At 44.6% G+C, this 27,100-nt stretch overlaps 1 protein-coding gene across 1 annotated transcript in view; it reads right to left on the bottom strand.

The window, feature by feature from the left end:
• The window catches only part of COL6A3 (collagen type VI alpha 3 chain), a 261,122-nt gene that overhangs the window by 44,325 nt on the left and 189,697 nt on the right, over window positions 1-27,100 (bottom strand). Inside the window, exons 31-39 of the mRNA XM_078681366.1 lie at window positions 21,951-22,013; window positions 20,269-20,331; window positions 18,315-18,347; window positions 18,171-18,207; window positions 17,471-17,482; window positions 16,879-17,372; window positions 16,197-16,293; window positions 14,281-14,979; window positions 12,533-12,635 (exon numbers count right to left, since the gene is read on the bottom strand). Of these exons, the coding sequence (XP_078537492.1) occupies window positions 12,533-12,635; window positions 14,281-14,979; window positions 16,197-16,293; window positions 16,879-17,372; window positions 17,471-17,482; window positions 18,171-18,207; window positions 18,315-18,347; window positions 20,269-20,331; window positions 21,951-22,013 (1,601 nt within the window). The remainder of the gene's footprint in view (window positions 1-12,532; window positions 12,636-14,280; window positions 14,980-16,196; window positions 16,294-16,878; window positions 17,373-17,470; window positions 17,483-18,170; window positions 18,208-18,314; window positions 18,348-20,268; window positions 20,332-21,950; window positions 22,014-27,100) is intronic.

Here is a 27,100-nt window from a genome sequence, read left to right as displayed (position 1 = left end):
GGCTGTTGGTGTGGGAACCTGGAGGTGAAGATTTGACATTTTGTATTTTGGACGGTGGCAAAGAAGTCGATCTCTGGAAATCCCAAACCACCTAAGTATAGGTGAAGGACTTATGGGTGGAGTTCCCACTCATGGACTTGTTCATTCCTGCTGAGGAAGTCTGAAAAGTTGTTGTCCACTCCAGGAAGGTACTTCACCAGCTGGTGTTTCCAATCGTGTAGTGGTTTGTGCCAGTGTGAGTATATGCCGCCTTGCTTTTGGAGATAATACATGGTGGTCATGTTGTCTGTTTTTACCAAAACAGCCTTGTGCTGAACCTGATGAAAGAATGCCTTGAGGGCAAGCTGAGTGGCCAGGAGCTTAAAAGCTAATTGATGTGGAGGCCCCTTTGTTGGGGCGATCACATGCCCTGAATAGTCAGCTGCTTAAGATGCTGCACTCCCCACCCTGAGGGCCAGGCGTCGTTGGTGACAGTCACCTGGGGAACAGGGATCATGAATGCCCAGGGCATCAATAGGTTGTCGCTGTTCCACCATTACAGAGAGCAATGGGCAGTGGCCTGTATCAACATTGGATCCTTCCAGTGACCCTCTGCTTCTGACTATTGTGTTGACAGGCCTTGTTGAATCGGACGCATGTGAAGTCTGCTGTAAGCAAATATGGCTAGGCATGAGGCCATCATTCCAAGAAGGCATATAACAGTTCTGCACATCAACTGATGATTCGGATCAAAAAGTGGCAACAACTGGTGGAATTCCGGCACTCTTACCAGGCTGGGGTAGGCCTTGGCAGTGTCAGTTTCGAGCATAGATCTGAAAAAAGGGTGGCGCCTGAAGGGGCTGAGGGTGAGACTTGACAGTATATATATCATGAAGCTGAGAGTGCTGAGGAGTGAGATAGTGGTTAGATTGTGACGGAGTCACTGCTGTTTGCGTGCACTCCTGATAATCTATTCGTCCACGTATGGGAATACATGAATGCCACTCTTTCTTTAAATGGGCTGGATCCGCATTTTGTGAATTCTCTGAGGGCAGTGGTGACCCCAGATGGCAACACTTTGAATTGATAATGCTGGCCATTTACCACAAAACACAAGTAGCGACGATGAGCGGGACTGATGGGAATGTGTGACAATGGGTTCCTGGGACACCAGGGCAGGCAGGGGTTATTGGGCCCCAGTTGCATCAATTGTAGTTGGCCACCACTTGTGTCATCGGGCCACAGTACTACTGGACCCTAAACCGGATAGCGAAGTACTGCTCTACAGCACATGACTCTCTTGGGGTAGTGAGCCAGAAAGGTCCAAGGCTTATCAAAGGAGGTGAGGTGGGTAAGAGATTCAGAATACAATTAACACCCTAATACCAGCTGATAAGATCAATGTCTAGTCAGCCCTTTACTGTGAAAATCAGATGTCTCTACAAGCCTCTGGACCAGAGTTCTGGGCCCAAAAAGTAACATAGTGCAAACAAGGACAAAGCTGGAGGCTGTACAATTCCTGGGACCGAGATAAGGGTTCAAATGGTAATTCTTAACAAGCATTTGCAATGCAATAGGTCTCACAGTTGTTAGAGTTTGAGCCATTGGCATTGTAAATGGCAAAATGCCTTTTATTTATGTGTTGGTTTTTAAAACGTAAATAAAAGGCATTGTCATTTACAATGCCAATAGGTTAAACTCTTGCAAATGCGAGACCTATTGCATTGCCAATGCTTGTTTATGAAATCCCTCCGAGGGTACTGGCCAGCCTTTCTCCTTTTTGGATGCCCTCCTCTCTTACGGCTGGACGGTAGCTGCCTTACACTGTTAGCACCCAAGCGACCCCGCTTTGGGTTTTGCATCCCTCGCGACCCCTTTTATCAGTGTGCAGAGCACTTCTTTACTGCAAGTCACAACGTACCCATGGGGCGGAAGAGCCAGAGCCATCATAACACATTACAGCAACAGGACACAAGCGGCAAAAAAAAAAAAAACCAGAACTCAAACGTAGACTTTTTTCTCAATGCATAAACGCTTTCTTTGATTTTATGGGCCCGAATTACATGCACTGCCTGGGTGGTACTGATTTTTACTGAGCCGCTATTTTACATAAAAGCCATATTACATAGGTGCGCACAGGAGGTAAAAATAAATAGTAAAGGCTTGATAACCAGCATAACGAAGAACGAACATTCTCGGATTGCTTAGTTTGCAGGTTGCTTAATTGGCGCCGATGCACCAATATTTGAAAAGATAGATGCCAATGTTTATAGTAACTTGTCAACACGTGCAGATTTCGGTGCAAATGGCAATTAGACACGTTTTGCTGCACTAGGTTCGTGAGCTTAACCTCTACCTGGCGTATTTGCTGCAAGCTCAGGTGGGACCCGGCGAAGCCTTCTGCAGTAACGCCCTGTTCAGCGCCAGCGAGCTGATGAGGGCGTCCGGGGGCAAGAGGAGGAGACGCGGAGAGACTGACATCGGGGAGATTGAGCCCGAACAGCAGAGCCATGAGAGGAGGGAAGGATGCACCTGGACATCTTGCCATGCACAGGCAAGAGGGAAAGCGTCCGTCACAACGTACCCGTGGGGCGGGAGAGTCAGAGCCACGTTAACACATTATAGCAACAGCACACAACAGGCTATCCTTACAAATCGGCACCGAGCAGGGAATCTCGTCACCACACTTCACAGCAGGCTGCCCACACAGAGCACATCCAAGAAGAAACAAGTGACCGCTGAGAAGCCGGTGGCTATGTAAAGAGGTGGGCTCCAGTGTCGCCATGGCTGCCGATGTACCCAGGCTTCCAACCCAGTTTCATTTTTATGCTATGTAGAAAGTGCTCCACTCCTCTTTAAGTTGTGTCAATTGCTTGAAATAGAGCGGCTGTGGTACTTCTAGTGCTGCAACAACTTGTTCTTATACTGCTCTCACTGCCTTCTGGAAATATTTTCTGGCGCAAGTAAGGTGTGTATTGTTTGTCATCACTTCTTGCCATGCAGCACAGCATAGCGCAGGTGATCATGAGTATTACAGGCTGAGGTTATACTGTATGGGAAGCTCCTATGACACATGGGCAAGCTATAGGTTTGCATGCTTAGGTGGAGCCTGCAGAGACATCAATGAACAAGGTTTGTGTGGCAGAAAATGCCCCCGGAATCCCGCCGCAGCCGCCCCGGAAGTCAGGCAAGGTCGCCTGTGACGGAGGCAGGCGGAGTGAATGCGTCTCGCGGCCCGGGGCTCCTGTGAGCGGTGGAGAGCTCCGGGGCCGCCAGCAGGAGTCTGCGCAACTGTTGCGGGGCTCCTTTGACCAAGAGGGAGCCCCGGGAAAGGAGCTGGCAAGAGCCGCAGCGTGAACTCTGCGGAGGGGGCACGAGGCACATGCCCGGTGCCTGCGCGTGCTGAGAGCGGAGTCCCCCCAGATTGGCCCGGTAAGTTTAAAAGGGGGCTGGGGGGGCTCCGTACGTGCTGTTGCCCTGGCAGACCATGGCCTGGGAGGATCACGATGAAGCGCGCATTGCAAGGGAATTGTGGCCTAACGGAAAGCGAAAGCGCGCCCACACAGCAAGCAGCCAGCAGCCAAAGCGCGCTCACAAGGACAAATCCGAGGCAGAAAAAGCGCGTGGCCGACTCGTGTCTCACATTCCCAGAAGTCAGTAACATTAGTTGTCAAGCTTGGACAGCATGCTTCGCATGCTTATTCCCTCTCGACCTAAAAAGGACACCCTCCCTCAACTACAGATGCTAACTGGAAGCATCCACATGCTCCCACAGCACAGGAGAACTGTCAGGGGTGAAGCAGTTTTACCTTCAATTACAGCATCAAGCTTCCCCCACTTCCTCGATATTGATGTGCAGCAAGTTTCCTTATCTTGAGCAGCTGTCTGAAGTCTACTTGTGTTCTGAAGGACAGAAGCCTCCACAAGTTTCAGAAAGCTCTGTCTGTGCTCCCGTGCCCTACCCAACAAGCTGTGGCCCAGCTCATTCTGTCAGACTGGCAAATCCCTTTGATCAGTAATCCCTCACAGAGGCACCTTCCCAAAGTCAAACCATATCCTCTGGTCCAGAAGGAGAATTCAACCTTTGGACTCCACTCCTTGATCTCGGCTGCCTCAGCAACCCCCTATCGGAGTCTTGTCAGAAAAGAGCACAGTCTTGAACAACCAACTGGCCAATGAGAGTAGACTTTTATCATTCCCTGAGTGACAGGCTAAACCAATCAAAGGTTCTGCAACTTTTGCATATTGGGTGCCCCTCCAATCCTGGGGTATATTTTCTTCATGTTCACTGTCTGATCAGTACGTGATCGGTTCATGTTATGAGGGCTCTTCCAGTCTCTTCGGGACATATTTAAAAGCCCTGTTGCATTGCTCTTGAACCAAGCAACATGGTGCAAGAGCGACGCAATTCAAAAAAGAGTTTTATGATGACGTGCAAGACCACCATGCGTGCCCTGAGTGGCTTCATAAATCTTGAGTAAAGCAACGCAGAGAAAATCACTGCGCCAGGGAGGCGTTCCATGGGCGTTGCATGAGTGTTACCAGAATTGGTTGGCAAACCTGGGAATAAGCCATGGTAATATCATTATATGTCCTCATTACGTCCTCTTTCTATGTAATAGAAAGAGGGATTTGCCTCTCAGGACCCCGGGCACGTGCAGGAGTGCCTGCGTTGGCACTAGGCTTTCAAAACGGCAAAAGTGTAAGGACACAGATAGGAATGAGTCATATGCTTTTAAATAGGCACATTCCTGCCCTTTACCTCTAATGCAGTGCCGCGCATTGAGGTTATTTGCTGTGCTGCATTGCTACTTTGCCATAAATATGGCCCGGGGTATCTGTCTGTCGTATACCCTAGAGAGGAATTTTGATTTGCTCCAGACCAGGAGGCCCTGGCCATCACCCAGCAGAAAGGGAGGTGGTTGTTGCAGATGAGGTAGGCCTAACTAAATACAGACAAGATTTAGTGCCTACTTCAACCCATGAAGCTTCTACTAAGAATAGGGAGGTGCACTAGGGCGCTGGAATATAGATCAGAACAAATTAAACACAATGGCTCACCATCCTCACCCAGTGAACACGCTGGCTCTCAATACACATATACCACAGAGGTAAAAAGTACCCAGGTAAGGGAGACTGCACAGACTTTACCAGCAGGGAGCTGGTAGGCAGTCCCCCTTAAAGGGGTCAGAAACCCCTATGTATATATCAATGTTACCGCCACTGTCAGTTTACCACAGCCTGGGTGGAGAGGGCAGTAGTCACTTTCTCTAAAAGAGGGCTGCACTATACATAGTCTGTCGACCTCAGACAAGCTCTAAGGTCTCAATACATGTAAAGAGGAAGATCTCTCAGTGGACATGTGTGATTGTCATGGACACTGAGGTAGAGATCAAGAAAACCTACAGTACTTTCAAGTGACTTGCCAGGAGACCAACATAGGGCAGGGAAGAAAGCTCTCCGGAGCCATGCAGAAGACTTCCCATCCAAATAGTAGATCAAATTAGGTGTCTTTCAGATTGAGAGCTGTCATTAAATTGACTTGCTGCAGCCAAGTAATGACATTCTGCAGAGTGACTATATGGAAACATTCTGAGAGGATGTACCTGTTGAGGGGCCTGAGGTCCAGTATTGGCCCTAGAGACCTGTCTTTATTGTGGATCAGAAAGTACAAGAAGTACATCACTTTGCCACAATGTTGCAATGCTGCAATGGTACTGGTTCGATTGTTCTGTGGATTGGGTGAAAGTGCAGGGAAGGTATGTTTGGTGGGATTTCAGTACACTCCAGGCAGTAACCATGTTGAATGAAAGCGAGGACTCATTGGCCAGAGGTGATCTCTTCCCAACATGGAATAAACCCATGTAGTCTTACCCTTACTGGTGTAGTGTGTTCAGGGGTAAGTGTAAGGGAGTCACTGCTTGGTGGAGATGGTTCCTTTTGCCACACCTCCTTTGGCCCTTCCACTGGTGTTGTTACTTCTGCAACCCCACCCATGAATATCCACATGCTGGCTACTGTTGGCAGTGCTATTACTGCAGGTGGTCGTTGGCAGGAGAGTCTGGGGAAGTGGTTTCGTTGCCCCCCATAAACAATGACCTGCTATAGGGGCCGAGGAATATGTGGTTGAAGGACACCCATTGCCTTATCAGTGTCAGGTACTTTTTCAGCTTTTCAAGCATCTGATCGACTTGTTGTCTGAATATATATTCTCCATCAAAGGGCAGGTTTAGCAGATGTTATTGTACTTCTGGCTTAAAGTCAGAAGTCATTGTTCCAGGCATGACGTCTGATCAGGATCCTGGTGTTAACACCCCCAGCCACTCTGTTGGCTGGTCAAGAGCGCAGCAAATGTGGTGTTTGAGATAGTTTTGCATTTGGCAAACAGCTCCTGAACACGTAGCAAGTGGTGGCATTTCAGATAGTTTTGCTTACGGCAACCAGCTCATGCTCACACTGTCTATTTTGGTCAAGGTGGTGTGGGAGGAGTTCCTCCATCTTATCCCAACGCATCTTTTTGAATCAGGAAAGTGGGTGAACAGAGTTTCCAATCCGCCACCGTGTGGCCATTTATAGTGCCACTCTTTTGCCTGTAACACCGATTTTGTTACTTTCCTTATCAAGAGGTGATGCATCCCCTGTAACCTTGAGTGTTGACACCTGTCTGTGTCATGTGGCCCAAGATGGAGTCTGGTGGAATGCTGCTGTGGAAGTCAAAGAGGATCCAGGTCCTGAGTGTGGTGAGCACTGTTCACAAATAACAATATTCATGCATATAATGCTGATTAAATAAACTCAACTCAGGACCTGGTTCTTGTTTGACTTCCAGTTTACGACTGTAGGTGCTGTCAACACGTGCAGTGGTGATGCACCTATAGAGAAAAAAAATGTAGTATATTGGTCTTTGACAAAATAAGAGAAACAGGCAGTGCAAGTCTATCCCGCATATTAATAGGAATGCTGCTGTGGACATAAGGTAGGCCAATATATATGGGTTTATATTTTTATCAACCCTTGGTGTGATGACTCCAGCCTTGACAGACTCTTTGTAGGTATCAGGTGCTGTCTTGGGCATCCCCTTGAGCATGGGGAGGAACTGTAGGATACACTGTGTTTTTGAGAGTGTTTCCACCAGAAATTCATCAGCCTCCATTAAGGAAAGTAGCCACCACCTGTACCTTTGTGGCATCAGGTGGTGTCATCAGGTGGGGAAGGTTCTGCTGGGCACAGATCATGGTCTTTGTAGCTTGGGATGTAGACATCATAGTCATCACGCAGGTCATCCCTGGGTTCTGGATCATAGGGAGCATTATAGTGTTCCTCTAGATACTGTCAACTGTCAACACTTCCCATAGGTACATCTCATAAAAAGGTACCTCAATGCTAAGTTTCTGAGGCTTGATTCACCCCTGAGAGTACCAACCACTGTGTAGATAGTGTAGTTACATCCTTTGGTCCTGACGAATTGCCATGTGATCCCTGACACACAAGGCGAGAAACATGTTGACCACTAACTTGTAGCCACCTCTGACCATATCAGCGGTGACACCATTGCTGTTTTTAATTGGGACCAGTTGGTATGCAGATTTAATTGATTTTGTAGCACCATTGCGCCTCATTTTCTCTCTTCCCACACCATTCCTTTATGTATCCTATCCACATCTACATCATGAGTCCCCACACCTGCACCAGAACTAATGGCTTGGGAGAAATATCTCCGACAAAGAGCCCCTCATAGGGTGCCCGTCAGACATTGCAGAGCTGGCTTGACGAGGAGCATGCCCTATGATGAAGCATGACACCCAACCTGGTGTGTGAGGTCCCCTTTTCCCAAATTGGGAGAAACCCCGTCTCCACCTTAGGGTAAGGGTATTTTACCGACTTAGGCTCTACATCCCTCCTTCCACCCATAGGACATGCTTCATCATTGGGCATTTCTCCTCGTATGGCCAGCTTTGCAACGCCCTACGGGCCCCATAAAGGAAGCTTTAGTGGAGATCTATTGTTGGTTATGCTGAATGGTGAAGGGTGTAAGTATGAGGGCATCCTAAAAGTGTGGAGTGATTGTGTATATAGAAGTGAGGAAAAATAAGATAAAACTGTCTAGGAGATCCCGGAAAAGTATTTTAATGCGATGGTTGTCCTGGCAGGATCAAAAAAACAAAGAATGGTTGGGGCTACTTTGGGGGCGTAATGTGCCCAAGTAGCTTCAAATCTGTAGGTGTAGTTTAGATAGTTCAACATATTTCACACCCAGCGGTCCAGAACGAAGCCACAGTGCTTCTTCAGGACCAAACAAGGAAGGTGGTAAACCTACCCAACACCTGTGCCCTAATGGAGAAACAAATGGTGCAAGGATGAAAAATGATCATTTTTATCCTTGAACCAGGTATTTCTTCTTCAGGGAATACCTACACTACACATCATGGTACAGGTGTGGTATGGGTTTACCACCTCCCTTGTACAACACCACAGTAACCCCACCATTCTTTGGTGTTTCGGGATCTCCCAGAGAGTTTTATCTCATTTTTCCTCACTTCTATCTACACAATCACACCATAGGGTATGTGAAGGCAACAAGAAATAGTTAATAGGATTCCCCTTCTTAGGTTTGTCCACCGAAATCAGTCCCAGGAGGGTAGTTTCCAGTCCAGGGAAGACCTGGCTTGACAGTTCGGGCTGGACTGTTCCCATGAGGAACAGGGCCAAGATTGATTTGCATATGGCTGGGTCTCAACTAGGGTGACAAAGTGAGCTAAAGAACAATTATGGATTCAACTCAGATCTGTAACTGTGGGTGAGTGTCTAAAAGGTTTCAGTGCTCCATCCATCATCTCTTTGTGTTTTGTTCCCCCCTCTATTTCTTTTGATAAGAACACTACTTTTCCAGTTGATCTGCTTATGTTTCTTAAGCCTTGGGGGAGGCATTGATTTCAAGGCAATTAGCTCCTCAAAGGAAAATTTCCTTTTCTTTGGGAGTGTGTCTTGAAGTTTTGGTGGGAGCTTGGTGGAGATTAGCCCAGTTTGCGGGTGAATAAAGAGGCACTTCTGGCGAGTGTTCAACTCCTCCTATAAGTGCTAGAGAATGGGCTGCTCTTAGTCGTCGGATCCACCTATCCTAGTGCTTTTTCTGCTGACTGGCTGTTTGGCTTTGTTGGTGTCCTCAATGCTGCAGCTTCTGGCATATATGACAGATTTAATGATGAAGTGGGGCTTCGATGTTGGTGCTAATGTTGATTTAGGCGCTTGTTTCGGCGTGATCTTTGATGTCAAAGAGTCTGTCAGCTCCAAGGTAGGCTGTGGTGGCTTCAGTGGGGCTTTCGTGTCTTTAGAAGGGAGCATTATTGGCTTTGAGGGTTTGTTTAGGTGTTGACCATGGCCTGGAAGCAGTTGCATACTAGCAGTTTATGTGTCTTTGGGCTTGATACTCTACCCCCACTGTGGTGGTGCTCTGCCTGTCCATAGGGAAGTTGTACGACCATGGGTTAGGCCTGGGTAATTACTACACTCATGGTCAACATCTTGGTGGGTCATAGAGCCAATGGATCTAGTTGGTGCTCTCTTTTGGATTTGGAGAGCAAGTTTGCCTTTGAGCTGGACTGCAGCATCTAGGTCCCAGAATAGCCAGATTCTTCCTCCATCTTGTTCCCAGAAGATTTCGAGTCGTTGTCTTCATCTTGTCTCTGCATCCTGTGATGGGAAGGGTCTACCTCTTTTCATGTCAGTATCAAAGAGTCTTCTTCAACTGAAAGGTAAGGCAGGTCTGGCACGTAGTCTTGATGTTTGGGCAAGAGGCAGAGGCTACAGACTTGATGGTGGTCAGTCCGGGGGTACTTGGAGTGACACTGGATGCAGTATTGGAAGGGCATCCTTTCCATCACTGACCTGGCATACTTGAGGAGGAGGCACCAGAGACAAGAATCAGAGGGGACGAGGCCCCAACAGAGGGCGTCAACGAGATGCCCAGTGGAGGCTCAACTAGGTGTTGAAAACGGAGCCCAATCGGTACAAGTCCGAACCTGATTGTAGGATCTAACAATTGAGCTGATGCCCATGCGTATTGCCAACTAAGTTGAAGTCACTATATCTCGTGCCTTCAAAAGACTTTGAAGAAAAAGAATTTGCAAACGGCTGAGCACAACATTAGATGGAAAGACTAGGCAGAGCATGTGTATCTACGGTCAAACATGTTACGCACACATACACGGCATTCCTCACTATCAGCCCAACTCACAAATACTTTTGTGCACAATAGCCTGTTTGTGTAAGTAACATACCCAGTTTCACAGAATCAGAAATGTTGCCATTTTATGATTGTAAATTACAAACACAATGATGGAAAATCAGATATTATGCTAGATAGTCCACCCTCATAAATTTGATTGCAGGAATCAAGGCTGCAACATACCATGAGCACTGACAAAACTAAGGGGCATATTTACGGGTAAAGTAAAGAAGCATTTCATTAAGCCAAGAAGGCTAACGACACGCTCCATCACTTTAGAAACGGAGGTCTGCACTATATTTACAAGAATATGGTGCAGCCCTGCGTTTCCCCTTATGCTGGCGCTAAATGTGGCTGCCTAGCACCAAAGCAGGCACCTGCGTTGCAGGGGAAGATTGTTTATGTGCAGAAAGATGTCTCTTCCTGTACATAAATAATCTTCAAATGGTGTTTTGTAAGTTCTATGTGTGCTGCTCATTGCAGCACACATAGAAGTTGCAAAATGTCATTTTTTTAAATGATTGTTTATGTGCAGGAAGGAACATCTTCCTGCACATAATCAATCATTGGCGTTTTGCTGTTTCCATGTGTGCTGCACAACGCAGCACACATGGAAACAGCAAAAACGAGGAGAAATTAAACAGGGTTAAACTGGTCTTACCCTGGCGTTTTTCCAGGGTAAGACCAGGTTTTACCTGGTCTTAATTTTGGCGGTGCCCATATTTAAGACACCCTTGTAAATATGGGGCAGAGTCAAAATCAATGGGTGTTGCGTTGGAACGCCCACAGCAACCCCCATTGCCCTCCCCTTTAACGCTAAGAATAGCGTGAAAGGGTGCCTTATTGACAAGGCAGCATTAAACAATGTTAATTGGCTTAACGCTGCCTTGTAAATACGGTGGAGCCCCTATTGCCACCACAACGTCCTGAAAAGGGACGTTGTGGTGGCTAGGGGCTTGTAAATATGCCCCTAAGTTTGTGAGTATCCAGAAACATTCTACAATAGTTTCCCATCCTGAGCCACAAGCAGATTCAATCCTGTGACAGGTAGGAGTAATTGTGAAGTCAGTGTGTGAAAGTGAAGGGAGAAGAAGGTGTTTCTACACAATGAAAGCAAAATAAAGTAATAAGTGAAAATACATATTTCTGCATAATTTGGATTTTTAACCTAATTACAGTAACACGGAAAATCTTATGAATAAGTATACTCCTAGAACCCTGTGACAGTAGCTAATTTCCTGGAGTATTGTTTGGATTCTTTTTGAATACCATCAAAGTCAGATGTCTGATATTTCAAACGCCGGAATTGTGAGCTGAACTCTAAGAATTCTACCACCCTGGACCTAAACAACTTTGGGCCCGATTCACAGAATTAACTTAAGCCAAAATCCTAAACGTACTACCATTTACTCATTTTGGTATTCACAGACGGCACTTACTCATTTTGGTATGCACACAAGGCACTTACTCATCAATGAGTAAGTGCCTTCTGTGAATACCAAAATGAGTAAGTGCCTTCTGTGAATACCAAAATGAGTAAGTGCCTTCTGTGAATACCAACATGAGTAAGTGCCTTCTGTGAATACCAAAATGAGTAAGTGCCTTCTGTGAATACAAAAATGGTAGTAAGTTAAGGATATTGTCTTAAGTTATTGTCTTAAGTTAGCAACGCCATCTCTTAACCCCCTGGCCGCGGTGGTAATTCCCTTGCTGTGCTGGGTGTTGGGATGTGCGCACAGAGCCCCGGTGCTTGTGACGAGCTCAGCTCGTCATGAGCCACGGTGACTGTGTGCTCATGACGAGCTGAGCTCGTCACGGCCACACCCGTTTCTTTGGAACGCTCAGCAAAGCGAGGGAATTAGCCCCGCGTCCGAGCGTTGGAGCCGTTATGACGAGCTCAGCTCGTCATGAGCAAACGGCAACCGTGGCTCATGACGAGCTCAGCTCGTCATGAGCATGGGAGGGGTTAATGAAGCCTCTTCAGTTGGGCATTCATGGTAAAAAGTTATTTCTTAAAACATTGATTGCATCTTGCTCGTTCAAGCATTAGAGGAAGGCCACATAATGCTCTCTTTAAATATCTGTCAGTGGGCAGATCCCCTGCAGAGCATGGGAGTATTTCACCCTATGTCACACCAGCAGTTCAGCAGCTTTTGCACAAAGGTGTGATAGGTTATGAGTTAAAGGAAGACTTAAGTTTAATCAATGACTTATTGAGTTTTTACAGATGTGTTTGAGTACATTTCACATTTGTATTAGCCAGACATATTTGCACCGGATGGGATGGGCATGCACGTACTTCAATGATTGGGCACATTAGTTACTTACGTCTGTTTTGAAGCATGTTGAAAGGGTGATTTTTCGGGCTGGTCAGATTGGAACCAATCACAATGTCTGCTGATCTCTGGAGATAGGTGGAAGGCATTCTCACCTACAACAGAAAACATGCCTTACATGAACATGTATCACAAAATGGAACATGGCTGCCTCTGTTCTGAAACATTCTGCTAGGACCTGGAAGGTTCCTTGAGGCGGCAGGTACTTGTTCTAAATTCTGGCGTATCCTACAATTGTTTCATTGGTAGTAAATGTGACATCTACTACATTATTATTGGGAAGACTCTAAAGCTTGCAGCATGGGATTATTTTCTATCTAACCCTACGTTTTTCCAATGGCAACCAGTAGCAAACATAGGACCAGATTTACTAAGGATTTGAGGTGTTGCAATACAGCAACTATGATTTACTTTCCAGCACAAAAGGTGTTTTACACTGAAAACTGCAGTTTTCAGAGCGTCAAATCCACTTCAAGATGCTTTAGGAAATATTTACAAGCTTCTATCGCTACGGGAACGTCACTTTTTACGACGTTCCTGTGGCGATAGGCCTTCGCCTTATTTACAAGGGAGCAATAAGCCACTTAATGTGGCATAACGCTGCCTTATTAATAAGGCTCCCTTTCACACTATGCTTAGCGTGAAAGGGGAGGGCAATGGGTGTTGCAATGGGCGTTCCCCGCAACACCCATTGATTCTGACGCTGACCCCTATTTACAAGGGAGGCGTAAATAGGAGGCAGTGTCAGAATTTAGACCAGGGAAAACCCGGTCTTACCCTGGCGCAACGAGGAGAAATGTTTCATTTCTCCTGTGTTGTGCAGCACACACGAAAACAGAAAAAGGCCGATGATTGTTTAGGTACAGGAAGGTCCGGCTTCCTGCACATGAACAATCATTTTTTTTTAAAGCCGTTTTGCAACTTCTATGTGTGCTAAGCAGCACACATAGAAGTTACAAAACGACATTTCAAAATTGTTTATGTGCAGTAAGGGGGACCTTCCTGTACATTAACAATCTTCCCCTGCACACAGACGCCTTTGCACTATCGTGCAAGGGTGCCTGCGTTGGCGCTAGGCTGCTAACTGGAGCGCCAGCGCAGGGCGAAACGGAGGGCTGCACCATATTCTTGAAAATATGGTGCAGCCCTGGGTTTCTGAAGTGGCGGCGTGAGGTGTTAAGCCAGAAAGGCTAACGCCTCACTCCACCACTTCCCTTGTGAGCATGCCCCTTTGTGTCAATAGGGAGTTACTCAGGGTGGATCAGTGCAAATGCCCATAGGTTAATGCAAATTCCAGTCAACTAAGTTAGCATGACTAGATTTTGGGTCAAAACCTAACACCTAATGGTGGCAGATGCAAACAAAGGAAAATGTGTTGATTTCACCCACAAACTGTAAAGCTCTTGCATGGTTCTCTATGCATTGGATTTGCACAGGAAAGGGAAGCCTCCAGTATAAACCTTACGCAAAACCGTGCACATTCTTCCTTGTGATATTGCATGTAGCGGTGCATTTTGCAAGACAGGCTGTGTGCCAGCAAAGAAAATGACACCAGCAGCAGGCCATTATTTGTAGATATGGGACTTTTCTGTTTATGCTGTGCTCCTTTTCATAAAATCTCAGAAAATCTTTGCCACAGTCTTTTTTCTATCACACCTCTAACTTTCTATTTTATCTTGAGCCTCACTAAGTCACTGAATAGTTTCCACCTGTGCAATCGTTGCGACACCTCCAACTTACTGCTTATGAATCCTGCTAATTGTTGTCCAAACCGCAGCATGGTGTCTTCATGTAGTTCAGAGGCCTTCTCAACTCTCTTGAAGAAGATGTCATTGGGTTCGCTCGCCAAGCTGTACAGGTTCTTGAAGTTGGCTTTCTTACCAATGCCCAGTACAACAAAGAAGAAGCCCTTGCATTTGGCTTTGATGATGGTGCTTTGAAGGAAGGCAAGCTCTTTTCCTTGCACGTCTCCTGTCATCATCAGCACAATCACCTTGAAGCCCCGAGGGTGGGGCACACCTTCAAAGACATTGTCCAGTGTGTACTCTATAGCTTGCCGTGCAGCCCGAACACCAATGAGTTGGACCATTTTGTTCATGATGAAATGCTGCATGGATTCTTTAGATGCATAGTCAGTGAGAGACATTTCCACTTGCACTGGCAGGGTACTGGCATTCCTTTCAAACTCATATGGGGCGTGCTGAAGGATTGATACCCGTGCATGGTGGGCTGATGACTTGGGATCAGAAGTGATTTCCAGCTGACCCACCACATGGGAAATGTACCTCTTCATTTCTAGAAACTCGGATGGATTGGTGGTCTCCGAGCTGTCCAGCACAAAGGCAATATCGATGTCGACATCTGAAACAGCTGATCTTCTACCTCTAAAAGTCCTTCCTGCACCACTGCTTCCACAAACACTGTCAGGGACACAGACATCTAGAAAAGAAAATGATACTGTTTAGTGTTGCATAAATGGTTTTGAACAACTGCTGACCTTGCTGTAGGCACTTGCTTGTCTTTTGGTCTTCTGAGCATATCAGTGTATTGTTTGTACATCTTTTATTCATTTACTACAATGATTGGTGTTTATACGTCTTCCCTTTTTAGATACATGCCACTGACAACAGTAGCAAGTCTCAAAGAGACCAAACATGCCTATGCTTGATTAATAAACATTGAGACGTATTTATGATTTGGCTGTGCACCCAGTGGTGTAGGAAGGTGGGGGGCAGAGGACGGTCGAGTTTTGGGGGTGGTGGCTCCCCCTTCACCTGCAGCCATTGTGGCAAACACAAGGATTGCCAGCCCCCTCTGCCCTTACTCAAGGATCGCCAGCAGCTGCCCCTTTCCTACTTTCGACCATCGCGGGGTGGCAAACGCAGGACCCGCCACGGGTGGCAAAAGGTCTAGCTATGCCACTACATGCGCCAACAGGTGAATGGAAGGATGTCCTTTACTCCCCTGGCAGAAGAATGCCGCCATACTTTGCTTTTAGTAGAGCTGCTGCAGCCGGGGCCTTGTTGAAAGCACTGAAGTTTCGAAGGGCAGCCACATGTTTAATGCCCTTTCCTGGCAAATTGTCATAAAGAAACCCACCAAGCAGGAATTTGTTATTGAAAAACAGAAAACTAATGGCCCGACAGACTCAGAGTTTTTGCTCAGTGCGCGGGTCATTTCTTCAGCTCTCAATTCAAGACTGCCAGACTTTTCCTGGTGGTCCTGAAGAGCAAAAATGTAAGTTAAAGCATCTGCCCTAAATTGGGTGGTCTGTCTGACATACAGTGAGTGACAGCTCGATGGCAGATGGGCTGGCAGTCAAAAGTTTCTGATGGCGGAATCAGGGGAAATGTAGTGCTTACCTCTACTCTAAATAGTTTGTTGACGGGACATACACTACTTTTGGTGGCCCCCCGCCCATCCAAATGAGCCCCATTGACTTTCTTTATTACCAATATTCTGCTTACCATCAGGAATCACTGATGCTAAAACAGGAGCTTTTGTCACTGAGAAGATGCCCACCCACAGCCTGCACTTGTAAATTGAATTAATTGTGGAGTTCCAGGGGGTTAAATTCCCACAGGGATCCTTGCTCTTGCACATTCCAATGAACATTTAATTCTTTCTTTGCTTCCCATCACATTCGTACTACTCACCCAAGCACACGTGGCACTTGAGCACCTTCTCCAAGGTCCTGTTGTACTCTGCACCGGTTCCAACTACGACAACCTCGCCCAGTTCGGTGCTGTTCACCTAGGGGGAGCAAAGGAGGAAAAGGACATGTTTATGGTCAGGCATAAGGGCTATTAAGGAACAGACTAGACTGATGATGTTGACAGGCCTAGAAAATAACCACTTTGTCACCACCTCTAAAATTGATGCTGACTTGTCATGTGGAAGACAAGCATCAACATTCACAACATACAAATAACCTACAACATAATGTACACTTGGAATAATGTGAAAAGGCTTTTCATTCCTCGAGATTGAATGGGGCATGAAAACTGAACTATCCTCCTATATTAAAACGTGATAATTTAGTGGAACCTATGAGGAATAAGCAGTAACTCCTTTTGGGGACTCGATCAGTCTGCAGGAGAAAGAGCTCACAAGGCCACCGAGCCTAAAGCGCTCAGGGTGGAATCCATTTAGCCTGCAGAGATCTGTTCAAATCCTGACATGACTGACTCAGTCTATCAATTATTTGGGTAGTAAAAGTATAACAGGTCACCAGGCCAATTAGTTGGCAGCATAGAATATAAAATAATCAGCGCATAATCCAATTTGGACACCTATCAAAATGTGAACGTACATGAATAATAAGTTATGTTTATGTACCTGGAGAGCTTGTGATAGGGCTCGGTCTGCCCTGGTGGTGAGGAACACTGACGCGACCCCTGCATCATACAGTTTCAGCACTGCCTCGTTGAGCTGCGGCGAGGCTCTAGCTGGACCGTTGCTGAAGAAGACAGCCACCTTCCTCATCAGGAAACCACTACGTGCCCTCTTGAAGGTGTTACGGGCCACAAAGGACATTACGTTCTCCAGGCTGCGTTGCTTGGTGGTCACAGGTACCTGCAGGTTTTCAATTTGCTGTATTAGGGCTGTCTTCCTGCGCGAGTCGGAAAAGCGGATCTCAGTAGTGACGTCGCTGTTGTAAGTGACGACGGCAGCCCTGGCGCCACGCGGGCAGTTGCTCTCAGCGATAGTTAGCTGCCTCACAATTCGCAGCACCGTCTGCTTCATGGTGTTGAAAGCATTCTGGTTGACGCCGGAGGAGGTGTCCAAGGCGAATGCAAGCTCTGTAGGGTAAACTGGGCACTCCATGGGGCCTGTAATGAGTGCCATTTAAAGTTATCAGACTATTTGAAAGCTCTGAACAAATCTTGGTGTAAAACTAAAAATGCATTGAGTGGGCATTGATACTCACCATAGCAGCAAGCTGCAAATATGAAAAAAAAGAAAATGGTTACAAAAACAGAGTTTTTTACAATAGCATAGAAAAACACAGACACTCACTCAAAGGCATACACACATGGCACCCAATACCTCATGGTCTTTAATTTAGGCTAGATCAGCAAGGCTCCGGCTCATGATTTAACACATATGCCCAGATCCTCCAACCACAGACAGCATACCTATCTTTTGAAATTGCACAGTCACCACAAACAGTGGAGAATTTGGATTTCTGTTTTAAAATAATTCAGGATCTTACTATATTTCAGAAATTTCACTATATGAAGTAAAGTACACTGAAATTAAGCAGTTTTCATTTTTTATTTTGGTAGCTCCCTTTGGGCTGGTATTGCCACACATTACATTTATAGCCAAAAATTCACACGAGTCAGAGTGGCTGATATTGCTGGGAATTCTGCACAAATTGTCTGTCGTGCTGAACAAGTATTTCTAAAATTAAAAATTCAACAGTAATTTCAAGTGCGAATTCTTGAATTACAGGCTGCAAATCTACCTGTGTGGGAGAAACAAGTCTTTTCCCATTTATACATCGGAAAACCTACGCGAGGTGCGAAAAAAGGACAGAATTCCAAAACTTCTACCTTAGGAAAGAAACTGCTGCTAAGAACTACTAATTATCTTCACCTTCAAAAATGTTAACTCTTAATACTCACGGCAATTATCTTTGATATTCTTGACAAGAGTGCATTGCTAAAAAATTATAAAGAAAGAACATGAATGTAGATTTGTACAGCTAGCATCAAACTGAATACATCGAATATTCACAATATCAGCAGCAGGAAGGCTGAGCAACTTACGTCTTTGGAGTCTCCGCTTGCCCCTTTGAGACCCTGGATGGGTAAAATAATTACATAAATTAAAATCACGGATAAGAAATAATATTTAGAGACTGATTCAGGAGAATCAATGTTAGAAAGCAAGTACTAAACTATCATTCAAGAATTAAAGGTTAATCTCTGCTGAGGATTCACCTTCTGACAAATACAAGGTCTTCAATGAACGCGGAGGCCCATAATGGGGCCATAACTACGAATTCAACTTATTTTGAAAAAGGAAATTGACACACACGCCCCACAACCGGACTCATAAACATATTCATTCTCGTTCTGTATGTTTAATAATCCGGCTCCACACTTTCACTGATCAAGAACCCGGGTAAACTCCATGTTGCTGCTTTTCAAAGCTACTGGCGTGTAGCCAGCATGTCACCAAGAATGCAAACCTGGCTAATGAAGCAGAGTTAGCCAGAATGTTGCAGGAATGGGCACAAATACGTCATAGATATTATGCAGCATTAGACAGAATTTTCATCAAGAAGTCTCACAGCATGTTACAGATGAGCCACTGTTATACTGGGATACAATGCTTAATTTGAGCTGGTGGTTTTTGGTGCTTGGTATCAGCACTTAATTGTCAACACCAGCCCTTATGACAGTCTGCCACATGGTGGCGCTATCTAATTTAGAGATAAGCTCAGCAAAATGTGTTTATTAATTAAAATATAAGATCAAAATGATTAATACCTGCCATTCAAGCCATTTTTATAGGTGTGGGAGCCTGGAATCATCTGAATTGTCACACTTCGGAGCGTGATGGTTATTATAAGTGATGGTCATTGGTGGCGTAGGCAGGTGCAATGGGTGGCGCAAGCTGCAGTGGCCTTCTGACAAGCATCCTGGCACTTATTTTTTTTACAAATTAAGCACCACTGAGATAGCAAGTGTATCACCAAGAAACCACAAAACATTTCATGAAAGGACCATTACTATGCAAGTAACATGTATGCCCACAAATATGTCACATATGGACCAATATTGGAGAGGTATAGTCATAATATCACCAGAAATGCCCACAAATATGACATGGATTAGTTAATTGTATATAGTAATAGCCACAATGTTGCCAATAATGCCCACAGTATCTTATGGATGGGCCACTGTTGAGTAGAGATAGCCTGAATGTCACGGAGAATGGCCACAACTTGTCTTAGATAATAATCAGCAAAACGTATATGTTGCTACGAATACCACAGCATATAATTGAAGGATCACTATCATTGGGGTACAGCCAAAATATCATGATTGACATCGTCCACTTGTCCCACCGAGCACAGGAGGTAGCACAGAAGGCATGGTGGAGTATTTTTAAATGCACAATCTAAGTAGAAGGAGGACTTTGGCTCAGTCACCAGACTTCTTGCGTGCAGATCATAAGTCTAAGGGAGTTATTAGAAGAGCTGATGGTCCGAATAATATGCGCAACATTGGTTCTTCTGAGGATACCATCTATAGTTAAAGCTCTGTGGTGCAGGGGACCGGCTGGAATAGCTACACATTGGCTAAGGACAACTTTTTGATTCTCATCATGGATGAGCTAAGAGTACCATTTATGGACAATGAAAGAATTCATTACATGATTTGCCTCATAAGTAATGTTGGATCAGCCTTGACAATTGCTCTTAGAATAGAAATGTCATGAAAAAGATATAATCAGTGGGTAGATCACTCAACTGTATGTGGTAATGTAGAATGGATGAATGACTACAGTAGCACAGGGGATGGAACCATACAGTCCATTGACAAGGGAGACTGCTGCAACAGGCATGTTTTTCTTAAGCTATTCACACAGAAAGTTTAGGGCTTAGCTGATGAACATTCAGCAATGCTCACGGGGACACTGGGTGGGACACTCGATGTACATGAATTTTGCAATGTCTGGAACATTCTAGATATATCAAAAACAAACACTTACAGATGGACCAGAATTTCCGTTTTCTCCTTTCTGGCCTGATGTTCCAGGGTCTCCAGCTCTGCCCTAGAAGAGGATAAACAAATTAACAGATTGCACAATCACCATTGGGAGAAGACATGACTTAACTGCATCTGAGATAGGATTCTCTCGCAAGATACCTTCTCTGCTGCACTAGATAACAGCTCTTGAGTTCAGGAACTTTTGAATGCTGATTGATACAAAGTTAGTGTGGATTTAGGCTCAGGCAAGAGGTCAGAATCCCAATGCTCTTTGAATGACTATGATTGGGTAGCTCTGACATCAATGTCTCTTGAACCTCATCTGGATCTTTAGATGGAGGAAAGAGTGGGGAGTGGAGGGGGCTTTGGGCACATGAGTTCTATGCTAGTTCAACTTCCTGAACCAAACACCCACCAGAGTCGCTACATCTCACTTCGCTGTAACCCAGGTATCTTCAAAATAATGAATTCCCCAAGGTTCAAAAAGTTGACATCAATTATGTATACCAATGTTGTAATCTTCTCTGTGTTCATGCTTCAAAGATAAAGAGTTAGTATAGCAGAAGGAGCAAGAGATTAACAGGCCTCAAACAGGGTATGGGAATCGCTATACAATTTCAAATCAACATGGTCATTTAATGTATTAGTTTTAATATAATAAAAATCAGTTATATAAGACCTAGAGAGTGTGATCTTTCTTATTCTTTTTCAATTTATACGACAGGCTTAAATTCTGAGGATAATGGGGGAGGGAGAGTGTAGGGTGTACTGTCAATATTGCAGAATGAAGAGGACAAGGCAGGGGAACTGAACAGAGCTCTCACCTGGTTTATTGACATCCTTGACTTACCCACTTCCTGCCCTCCATTCAACATCCACACCCCTGTTATCCCTACTGGGCCTCTGGCAGGCATTTTAATGGATTGGGGAAGATCAGTGATGAGGAGAGTGGGACAAGAAGTGCATCGCATGGTTTCCCCACTAAGTAAAAAATGTCAACACCACATTTATTTTCAAAGTGTTGAAGATTTATACATTTTTTTTTTGACGTGGTGAGTTTTCAACGTGATGAAAACAGAATTGATGTTTTTTGAAAGGGAAGCAGAGTACATAATGGATATTGATGCTGAGTTCTATCACACTCTCTCAGACAAAATCATAACATAGCACTTGTCTTTGAAAAGCATGTATAGATTATTACCAAACTCATTTTCATAAATTTTTTCAAACTCAGGAAAATGAAAGGGTAATGGGTCAGCAAGAATTTGAACCTGTGACCATGGATCCAGGCATAGATCCCTGCAGTGCATGTATTAGTTCACTCTGCCACGAGATTCAGGTAATAAGACGACACTTGTCCCCACCTTTTTTCCTTTCAGACGCCTTGGAGGTTCAACCCCTAGAAAACACTGTGAAGAATTTTGCAATAATTCATGAACCAGTTGTGCTGTACTGATGTTTCTTAGGCTTGTTTCTCTTCTCCCAGAACCATTGCATCCTCTTCTCTTTGGGCTTTGGACCTCCCATTGAGTGTGCATTGCTATCTACAGCAGGTTTGTTACCTTACTCTCAGTTTCAGTAATTAATTCAGTAGTATGCTGATACAGTGTAGAGACACGGAGCACTGAAACAAGGGACACGGCCCACATAAGGGTGAGGGGCTTCTCAAAGGGTTGGACTTACCCGACGGCCACGGCTTCCCTTGGGGCCCAAATCTCCATTCAGGGCTTGGTCACCTGCATCGCCCTATAGGAGAGAGAGGATGAACAGCAAATCATATCACACCTTCAATATCCAGTCAACATGGCAGCCCTGCAGTATTTTTCAAATGATGGAAAAGGCAAAGGAACGAAGCAATAGAGACATGACATTAAATATGAAATAGCTGTAATTTGATCAGAGACAGAGGAGAGTGGAGAAACTTTATATTGAGCTACAAGGAGAGAGGGAGAGAGAGAGCACCAGAGAGGTAAGACAAAGAGTGAAAGTGAACAAATGAGAAAGACAACAGAGACATAAAGGGGGAAAGGAATAAGGTCTAACATAGGGAGGTGGGACTGACAGGTCTAACAAGAGAGGTAGAAGAAGACCTTTTATTTGGAATGAAGCAGTGATAACAGAAGTATTATAGAGACGTCACTAATGAATGAGTCTGCCATAAGGCTAGAGAGGTCTCTTTTCCTACTACTCAAGAAGCATTTGAAAATGTCTTTCCCAAATCCTTAGTATGCACAGCTAGTATCACTGTAATTTTGGTTTATGACTTCAGATGTTTGGATATCTTTATAATTATAACTTTCTTATTTCAATTGTATGTAAGATACGTAAATATTTTTTAAATAAAAGAAAAAAGAAAATATTCCATCACCTTAGCATACGAGAAGGAATGGTCTCAAATAAATTAGAAAAGTTTGAGAGATCAACCATAGCATTGAGATAAGAAGTGAGAGACAGAGAGAGGGAGATAATGAGATAGTAGACAGACTCATGTTGTAATCACATAAAGAGAGAGGGGGCATAAAGGAATTCAAATGACTGAGTTGTCATTTGCTGTACTTATGTTGGTCCTTTTCACTAATCCTATGTGAGAATTCTCTGCTTCACCTGTACGAAGTCCCTCTAATGATCATATATAAGGCGTAGCCACTGCCCCTATGTGAGACCTTCCTAATACTCCTATTTGAGTCCTTTAGATTGCTTTTACACCTCTCTCCCATGTGAGGCCTCTGCACTCCTCTTATATGGGACCCTACAGAGTCCCATATTAGAGCTATTAAGTGAGATTTCTCTAATGCTAATGAGAAATGGGAAACCATCAGGTAGCTTCTAAGGTTATCGGATGGGATGTATGCATTATATTTCTGAGGACTCACACTCAGTAGAACAAGCTCCAGGCATATCACTCTCGGGTTTGTGGACTGGCCCTGATAGTACCAACCTCAACAGGGCTCAGGCCTGCCAAGCACCGTCCCATCATGGAATAGCCTCAAAAGGATTCTCAAATCTATCCAGAGAAACTGCTCCAAAACCAGCTTCATGCCTTCTCTGAGGACCCGCCTCAAAAAATATCTTAACTTCCACACTCAGAGTTGTCACCTATTGTGCTCAGCAAAGAGGTATGGCATAAAAAACCTTTGTTGTAGGAGGAGGTCAACACTGAGAAACGTCTCAACCTTGAGAGGAGAATTGGCTCTGAGAAGTTTAAAAAAAGACTCGACCCAAAGCTGGTACAGGAGAAATTGGATCTTCCCATCTCTCTCTGATGCTTGCCAACGAACAATCTATACTAATCCGGGAAAAGGACAAACTGCAGCACAGGCAACATGCACACTTCTTATCCACCACATCAAAATAAGCTCACATTTTAGGAGGCTACATCTCCCAGCATTATGACTTTTCCTAAAGTGGAAAACCAACTATTACTTGCCTGATCTGAAGATGGTATTGAGGAGCTGCATAGAGAATTGTAGTTATCCTGTTACAATGAGGGTTCCAACACTACAAGTAGAGCGTGAGTTTATGCCTGGTCCACATGGCCCACTATTTGTCAGCAGTCATGCTCCTCCAGACTTATTGGTGGTTTACACACAAAAAAAACGAGCTTTTAATCCTGGCAAGGTCACACCCCACTCCAAAATAAAGCAAAGAAGTGGATGCTGCCAGTTAGCATGAAGCTGTAAGTGCCACATTGCACTGGCATACTGCCAACTCTTTACCTCTGTTGGCAACATATCTTAAATACTAATGGGAGGAGATGGAGGAACTACTCCAAGATCTGTTGGATTTCACTTTAAAAACCCGCTCCGAATGGCAAGGTAATCTCCAGCACTAGTAGTCACCATGTGTTAGACACCCAGAAGTCCTCATTCTACCCTTGGATGATTAAGCCACTGGATGCCTAAATGCTAGAAAACATAATAAAGGGACTCTGCAGTCAACAGGTGCCCTAAACCAGTATCAGAGAACTCACTTTTTCCAAGGTGAAACAAGACCTTCTCCTAGGGTTAGTACGGGGTACAAATGCCAAACGCCAAGGCTTTGCCTCCAGGTATCCACATCCTAAATCTTTTGGGAATGTTCGCTAGATATACTGGTCCAGTACATTTGATTTGTGTGTGTTTATTTATTCATCCACATCAAAGACTTCATTGCATCCACACAGACAACTGATCTGTCTCAATCCCAACACCCTCATTTTAAAGTTTTGGCAATTCAGGACAAAGTGTTTGGTTAGTGCAACTTCCTCATGAGTGTATGGAAATCTTGAAAGATACTGGAAAACACATCGCTACAACATGTTATGTTGCTAAATGGAAAAATTTGTACTACTCTTAAAAGACCCTCTGACAGTCACAGTTCAGCATTTAATCCCTAACCTTTTTCATTTACGAAAGGGCGCCCGATTGGCATAAACATCGATGTAGCTTGCTGTAATTGCAGCATATCGTCAAACCAGAAAGCGCTGGTCTGCTTTTTATATTCCTGTCATAAAAGCTGTTATGGACGCATTAAAAAGCGAACATCCTTCCAGTGTAGCTCCAGGACCCACATGGCATCTCAATGTAGTATCTACTAGACTATTGGGATTGCCGTTAGAGTAGCTACATCCTTGCACTCTTCAGTTCCTCTCCCTGAAAATCATGTTCTACTTGCTGTCACTTCACTTTGTAGTCTTAGTGTGCTTACGGTTTTGTCCACTGAAGAATGATTCATGGTGATTCAGAAGGACCGAACATTTAGCAAAACTCCACGTTTTGTGACAAAGGTCTATATTAATCAATCTTTTGGTTTGCTTTTCTCCTAAGCCACAATTCCTCACTGAGAGGTTAGAAGGACTATTAATGACCACACTCATATAGTCAAAAAATGAAACAGTTTCCTGTCTTCAGACCACAACATATTGGCAAAGCAATCTCTTAAGAGGGTTGGGATTGTAAAGTGTATTCATCTCTGTTATCCCACAGATAAACACACTGCAAGCTATGCCTAAAACACATTCTACTCATATAAAGGGAAGCACAATGGTTTTCCCAAGCAACATGCCATTGGTACACATGTGTAATGTTGCTACTTGGGCCTTGCTCCATACCGTTAGTAAACACTACTCTGTAGATATTCAGATTCAACACAAGTGGATCAAACAATGCTAAAAACATTGCTCCGGGAATCTGACTACTGTTCTTACACACCACTGCATGGGGATGTTTGGGTACTTCCTTTTTGGTCAGTAAATGGCATGTGATCTATATGAAATACCACAAGCTGCGAAGGAAAAAGTTATGTACATGTAAGAATCAGTTTGTGGCTTGTGATGATACAGTTTCACATGCGCTCTCCAACCTCCTAGGATGCGACACATGTGGTGATTGCCTAATATTCCTTACGGGAAACATCCTTAACAACGCGGGCATTACCCCGCGCTGCTATTACGACGCTGCCTTTACAACGCAAGTTGTTACGACGACTTGCGCTGGAGGGCGCTATTGGATAGGGAATAGTTAATTTTCTATTCCAACACCTTCCCTACTGTAACGTGGGCTGGAGTTGGAATAGAAAAGTAAAATATTCCACTATCCAGCCCTTACAGCGCAAGTCGTTGTAACGACTTGCGTTGTAAAAACAGCGTTGTAACGGCACGCGGTGTAAATGCCCGCGTTGTAATGCCGTACATCCATTCCTCACCTCCTGTTCTAAATACACAGACTCCCAGGGTTTTACTTTACTAATTATTCACTCACTGATTTGGGGAGAAAACCCAGATCTGCCTGTGTCCTGGTTGCCTGGGACATATCACGAGTCCCCTTGATATTAAAATCACTTTGTCAAAGAAAAACAAGCTGTATTTTTCTGAACCCAAAACTAAATGTCAGGAATGTGCACAGCACAGGAACTACAACAGAACCCGCTGCAAACTATTCAAAGTAGTAAGTCTAAGATAGAAGCAGAAGAGAAGTCTAACAGAGAAACATTTGTGTGGACTCAAATTACACTGAGAAGTGATTTGTGGACATATTTACAAGGGCTTTATCTACGCTTTTTTAGCTTACAAAGCCTAAAAAGCAGAGATAAAGCCAGTGCTCAATTTACAATAGGGTGCTAACATGCATAATCGCATGTTAGCACCCTTTTTCCCAATGTCTCCCTCTGCATCTCCAATGAGATGCAAAGTGGACGTTACTGGGCCTACCCCAGATGTACTACCTTGCAAATATCGCTGATGTTTACATCGCGATATTTACAAGGCAGCCTACATGATTTTAGCACACATTAGATTTTGGCGAAAACTGACGTTTTTGCCAAAATCTAGCGGCTGCTAAAATCCTGATTTAGCCATCCCTAACATAGGGGGTGGATTATTCTGATACGACCCTGTGGGTCGTATCAGCAAGGTTATCGCCCTTTTGCAGGGAACTTCGCAGGAAAACCAGCAATGTTCCCTGCAAAAGGGCAATAACCTCGCTATCTCTGGAATTTTTATCGCCCTTGAGTAACGCGTTGTTAATTACGCGCTACCAGGGCAATAAATACCAGAGATAGCCTGCAATAATATAATTATCGCTAAGCACGGCCAGCGATGATTATCACTTACCGTTGTTAATATGCCCCTTGGTCTTCTCAAAATGTTATATACATTTCTTAACTCCTTCATATGACTGATCTCACACATGAGCGTAGAGGGGTCTCACATAGGAATGCTTGCAGGTTCTCACCTAGGACCAGTAAAGGCAGCTCATCTACAAGCTGTAGAAAGGTAAAAGGACCTCATGTATGAGTGGTAGAATGGTCTCAAATAGGAACAGTACAGGATCTTACACAAGCTTGAGAAAGGCCCA

This window comes from Lissotriton helveticus, chromosome 3_1, assembly GCF_964261635.1.
Source record: "Lissotriton helveticus chromosome 3_1, aLisHel1.1, whole genome shotgun sequence".
Classification (NCBI taxonomy): domain Eukaryota; kingdom Metazoa; phylum Chordata; class Amphibia; order Caudata; family Salamandridae; genus Lissotriton; species Lissotriton helveticus.
Note: the sequence above shows the minus strand (reverse complement) of the source record. Positions and strands in the feature narration are given on the sequence as shown.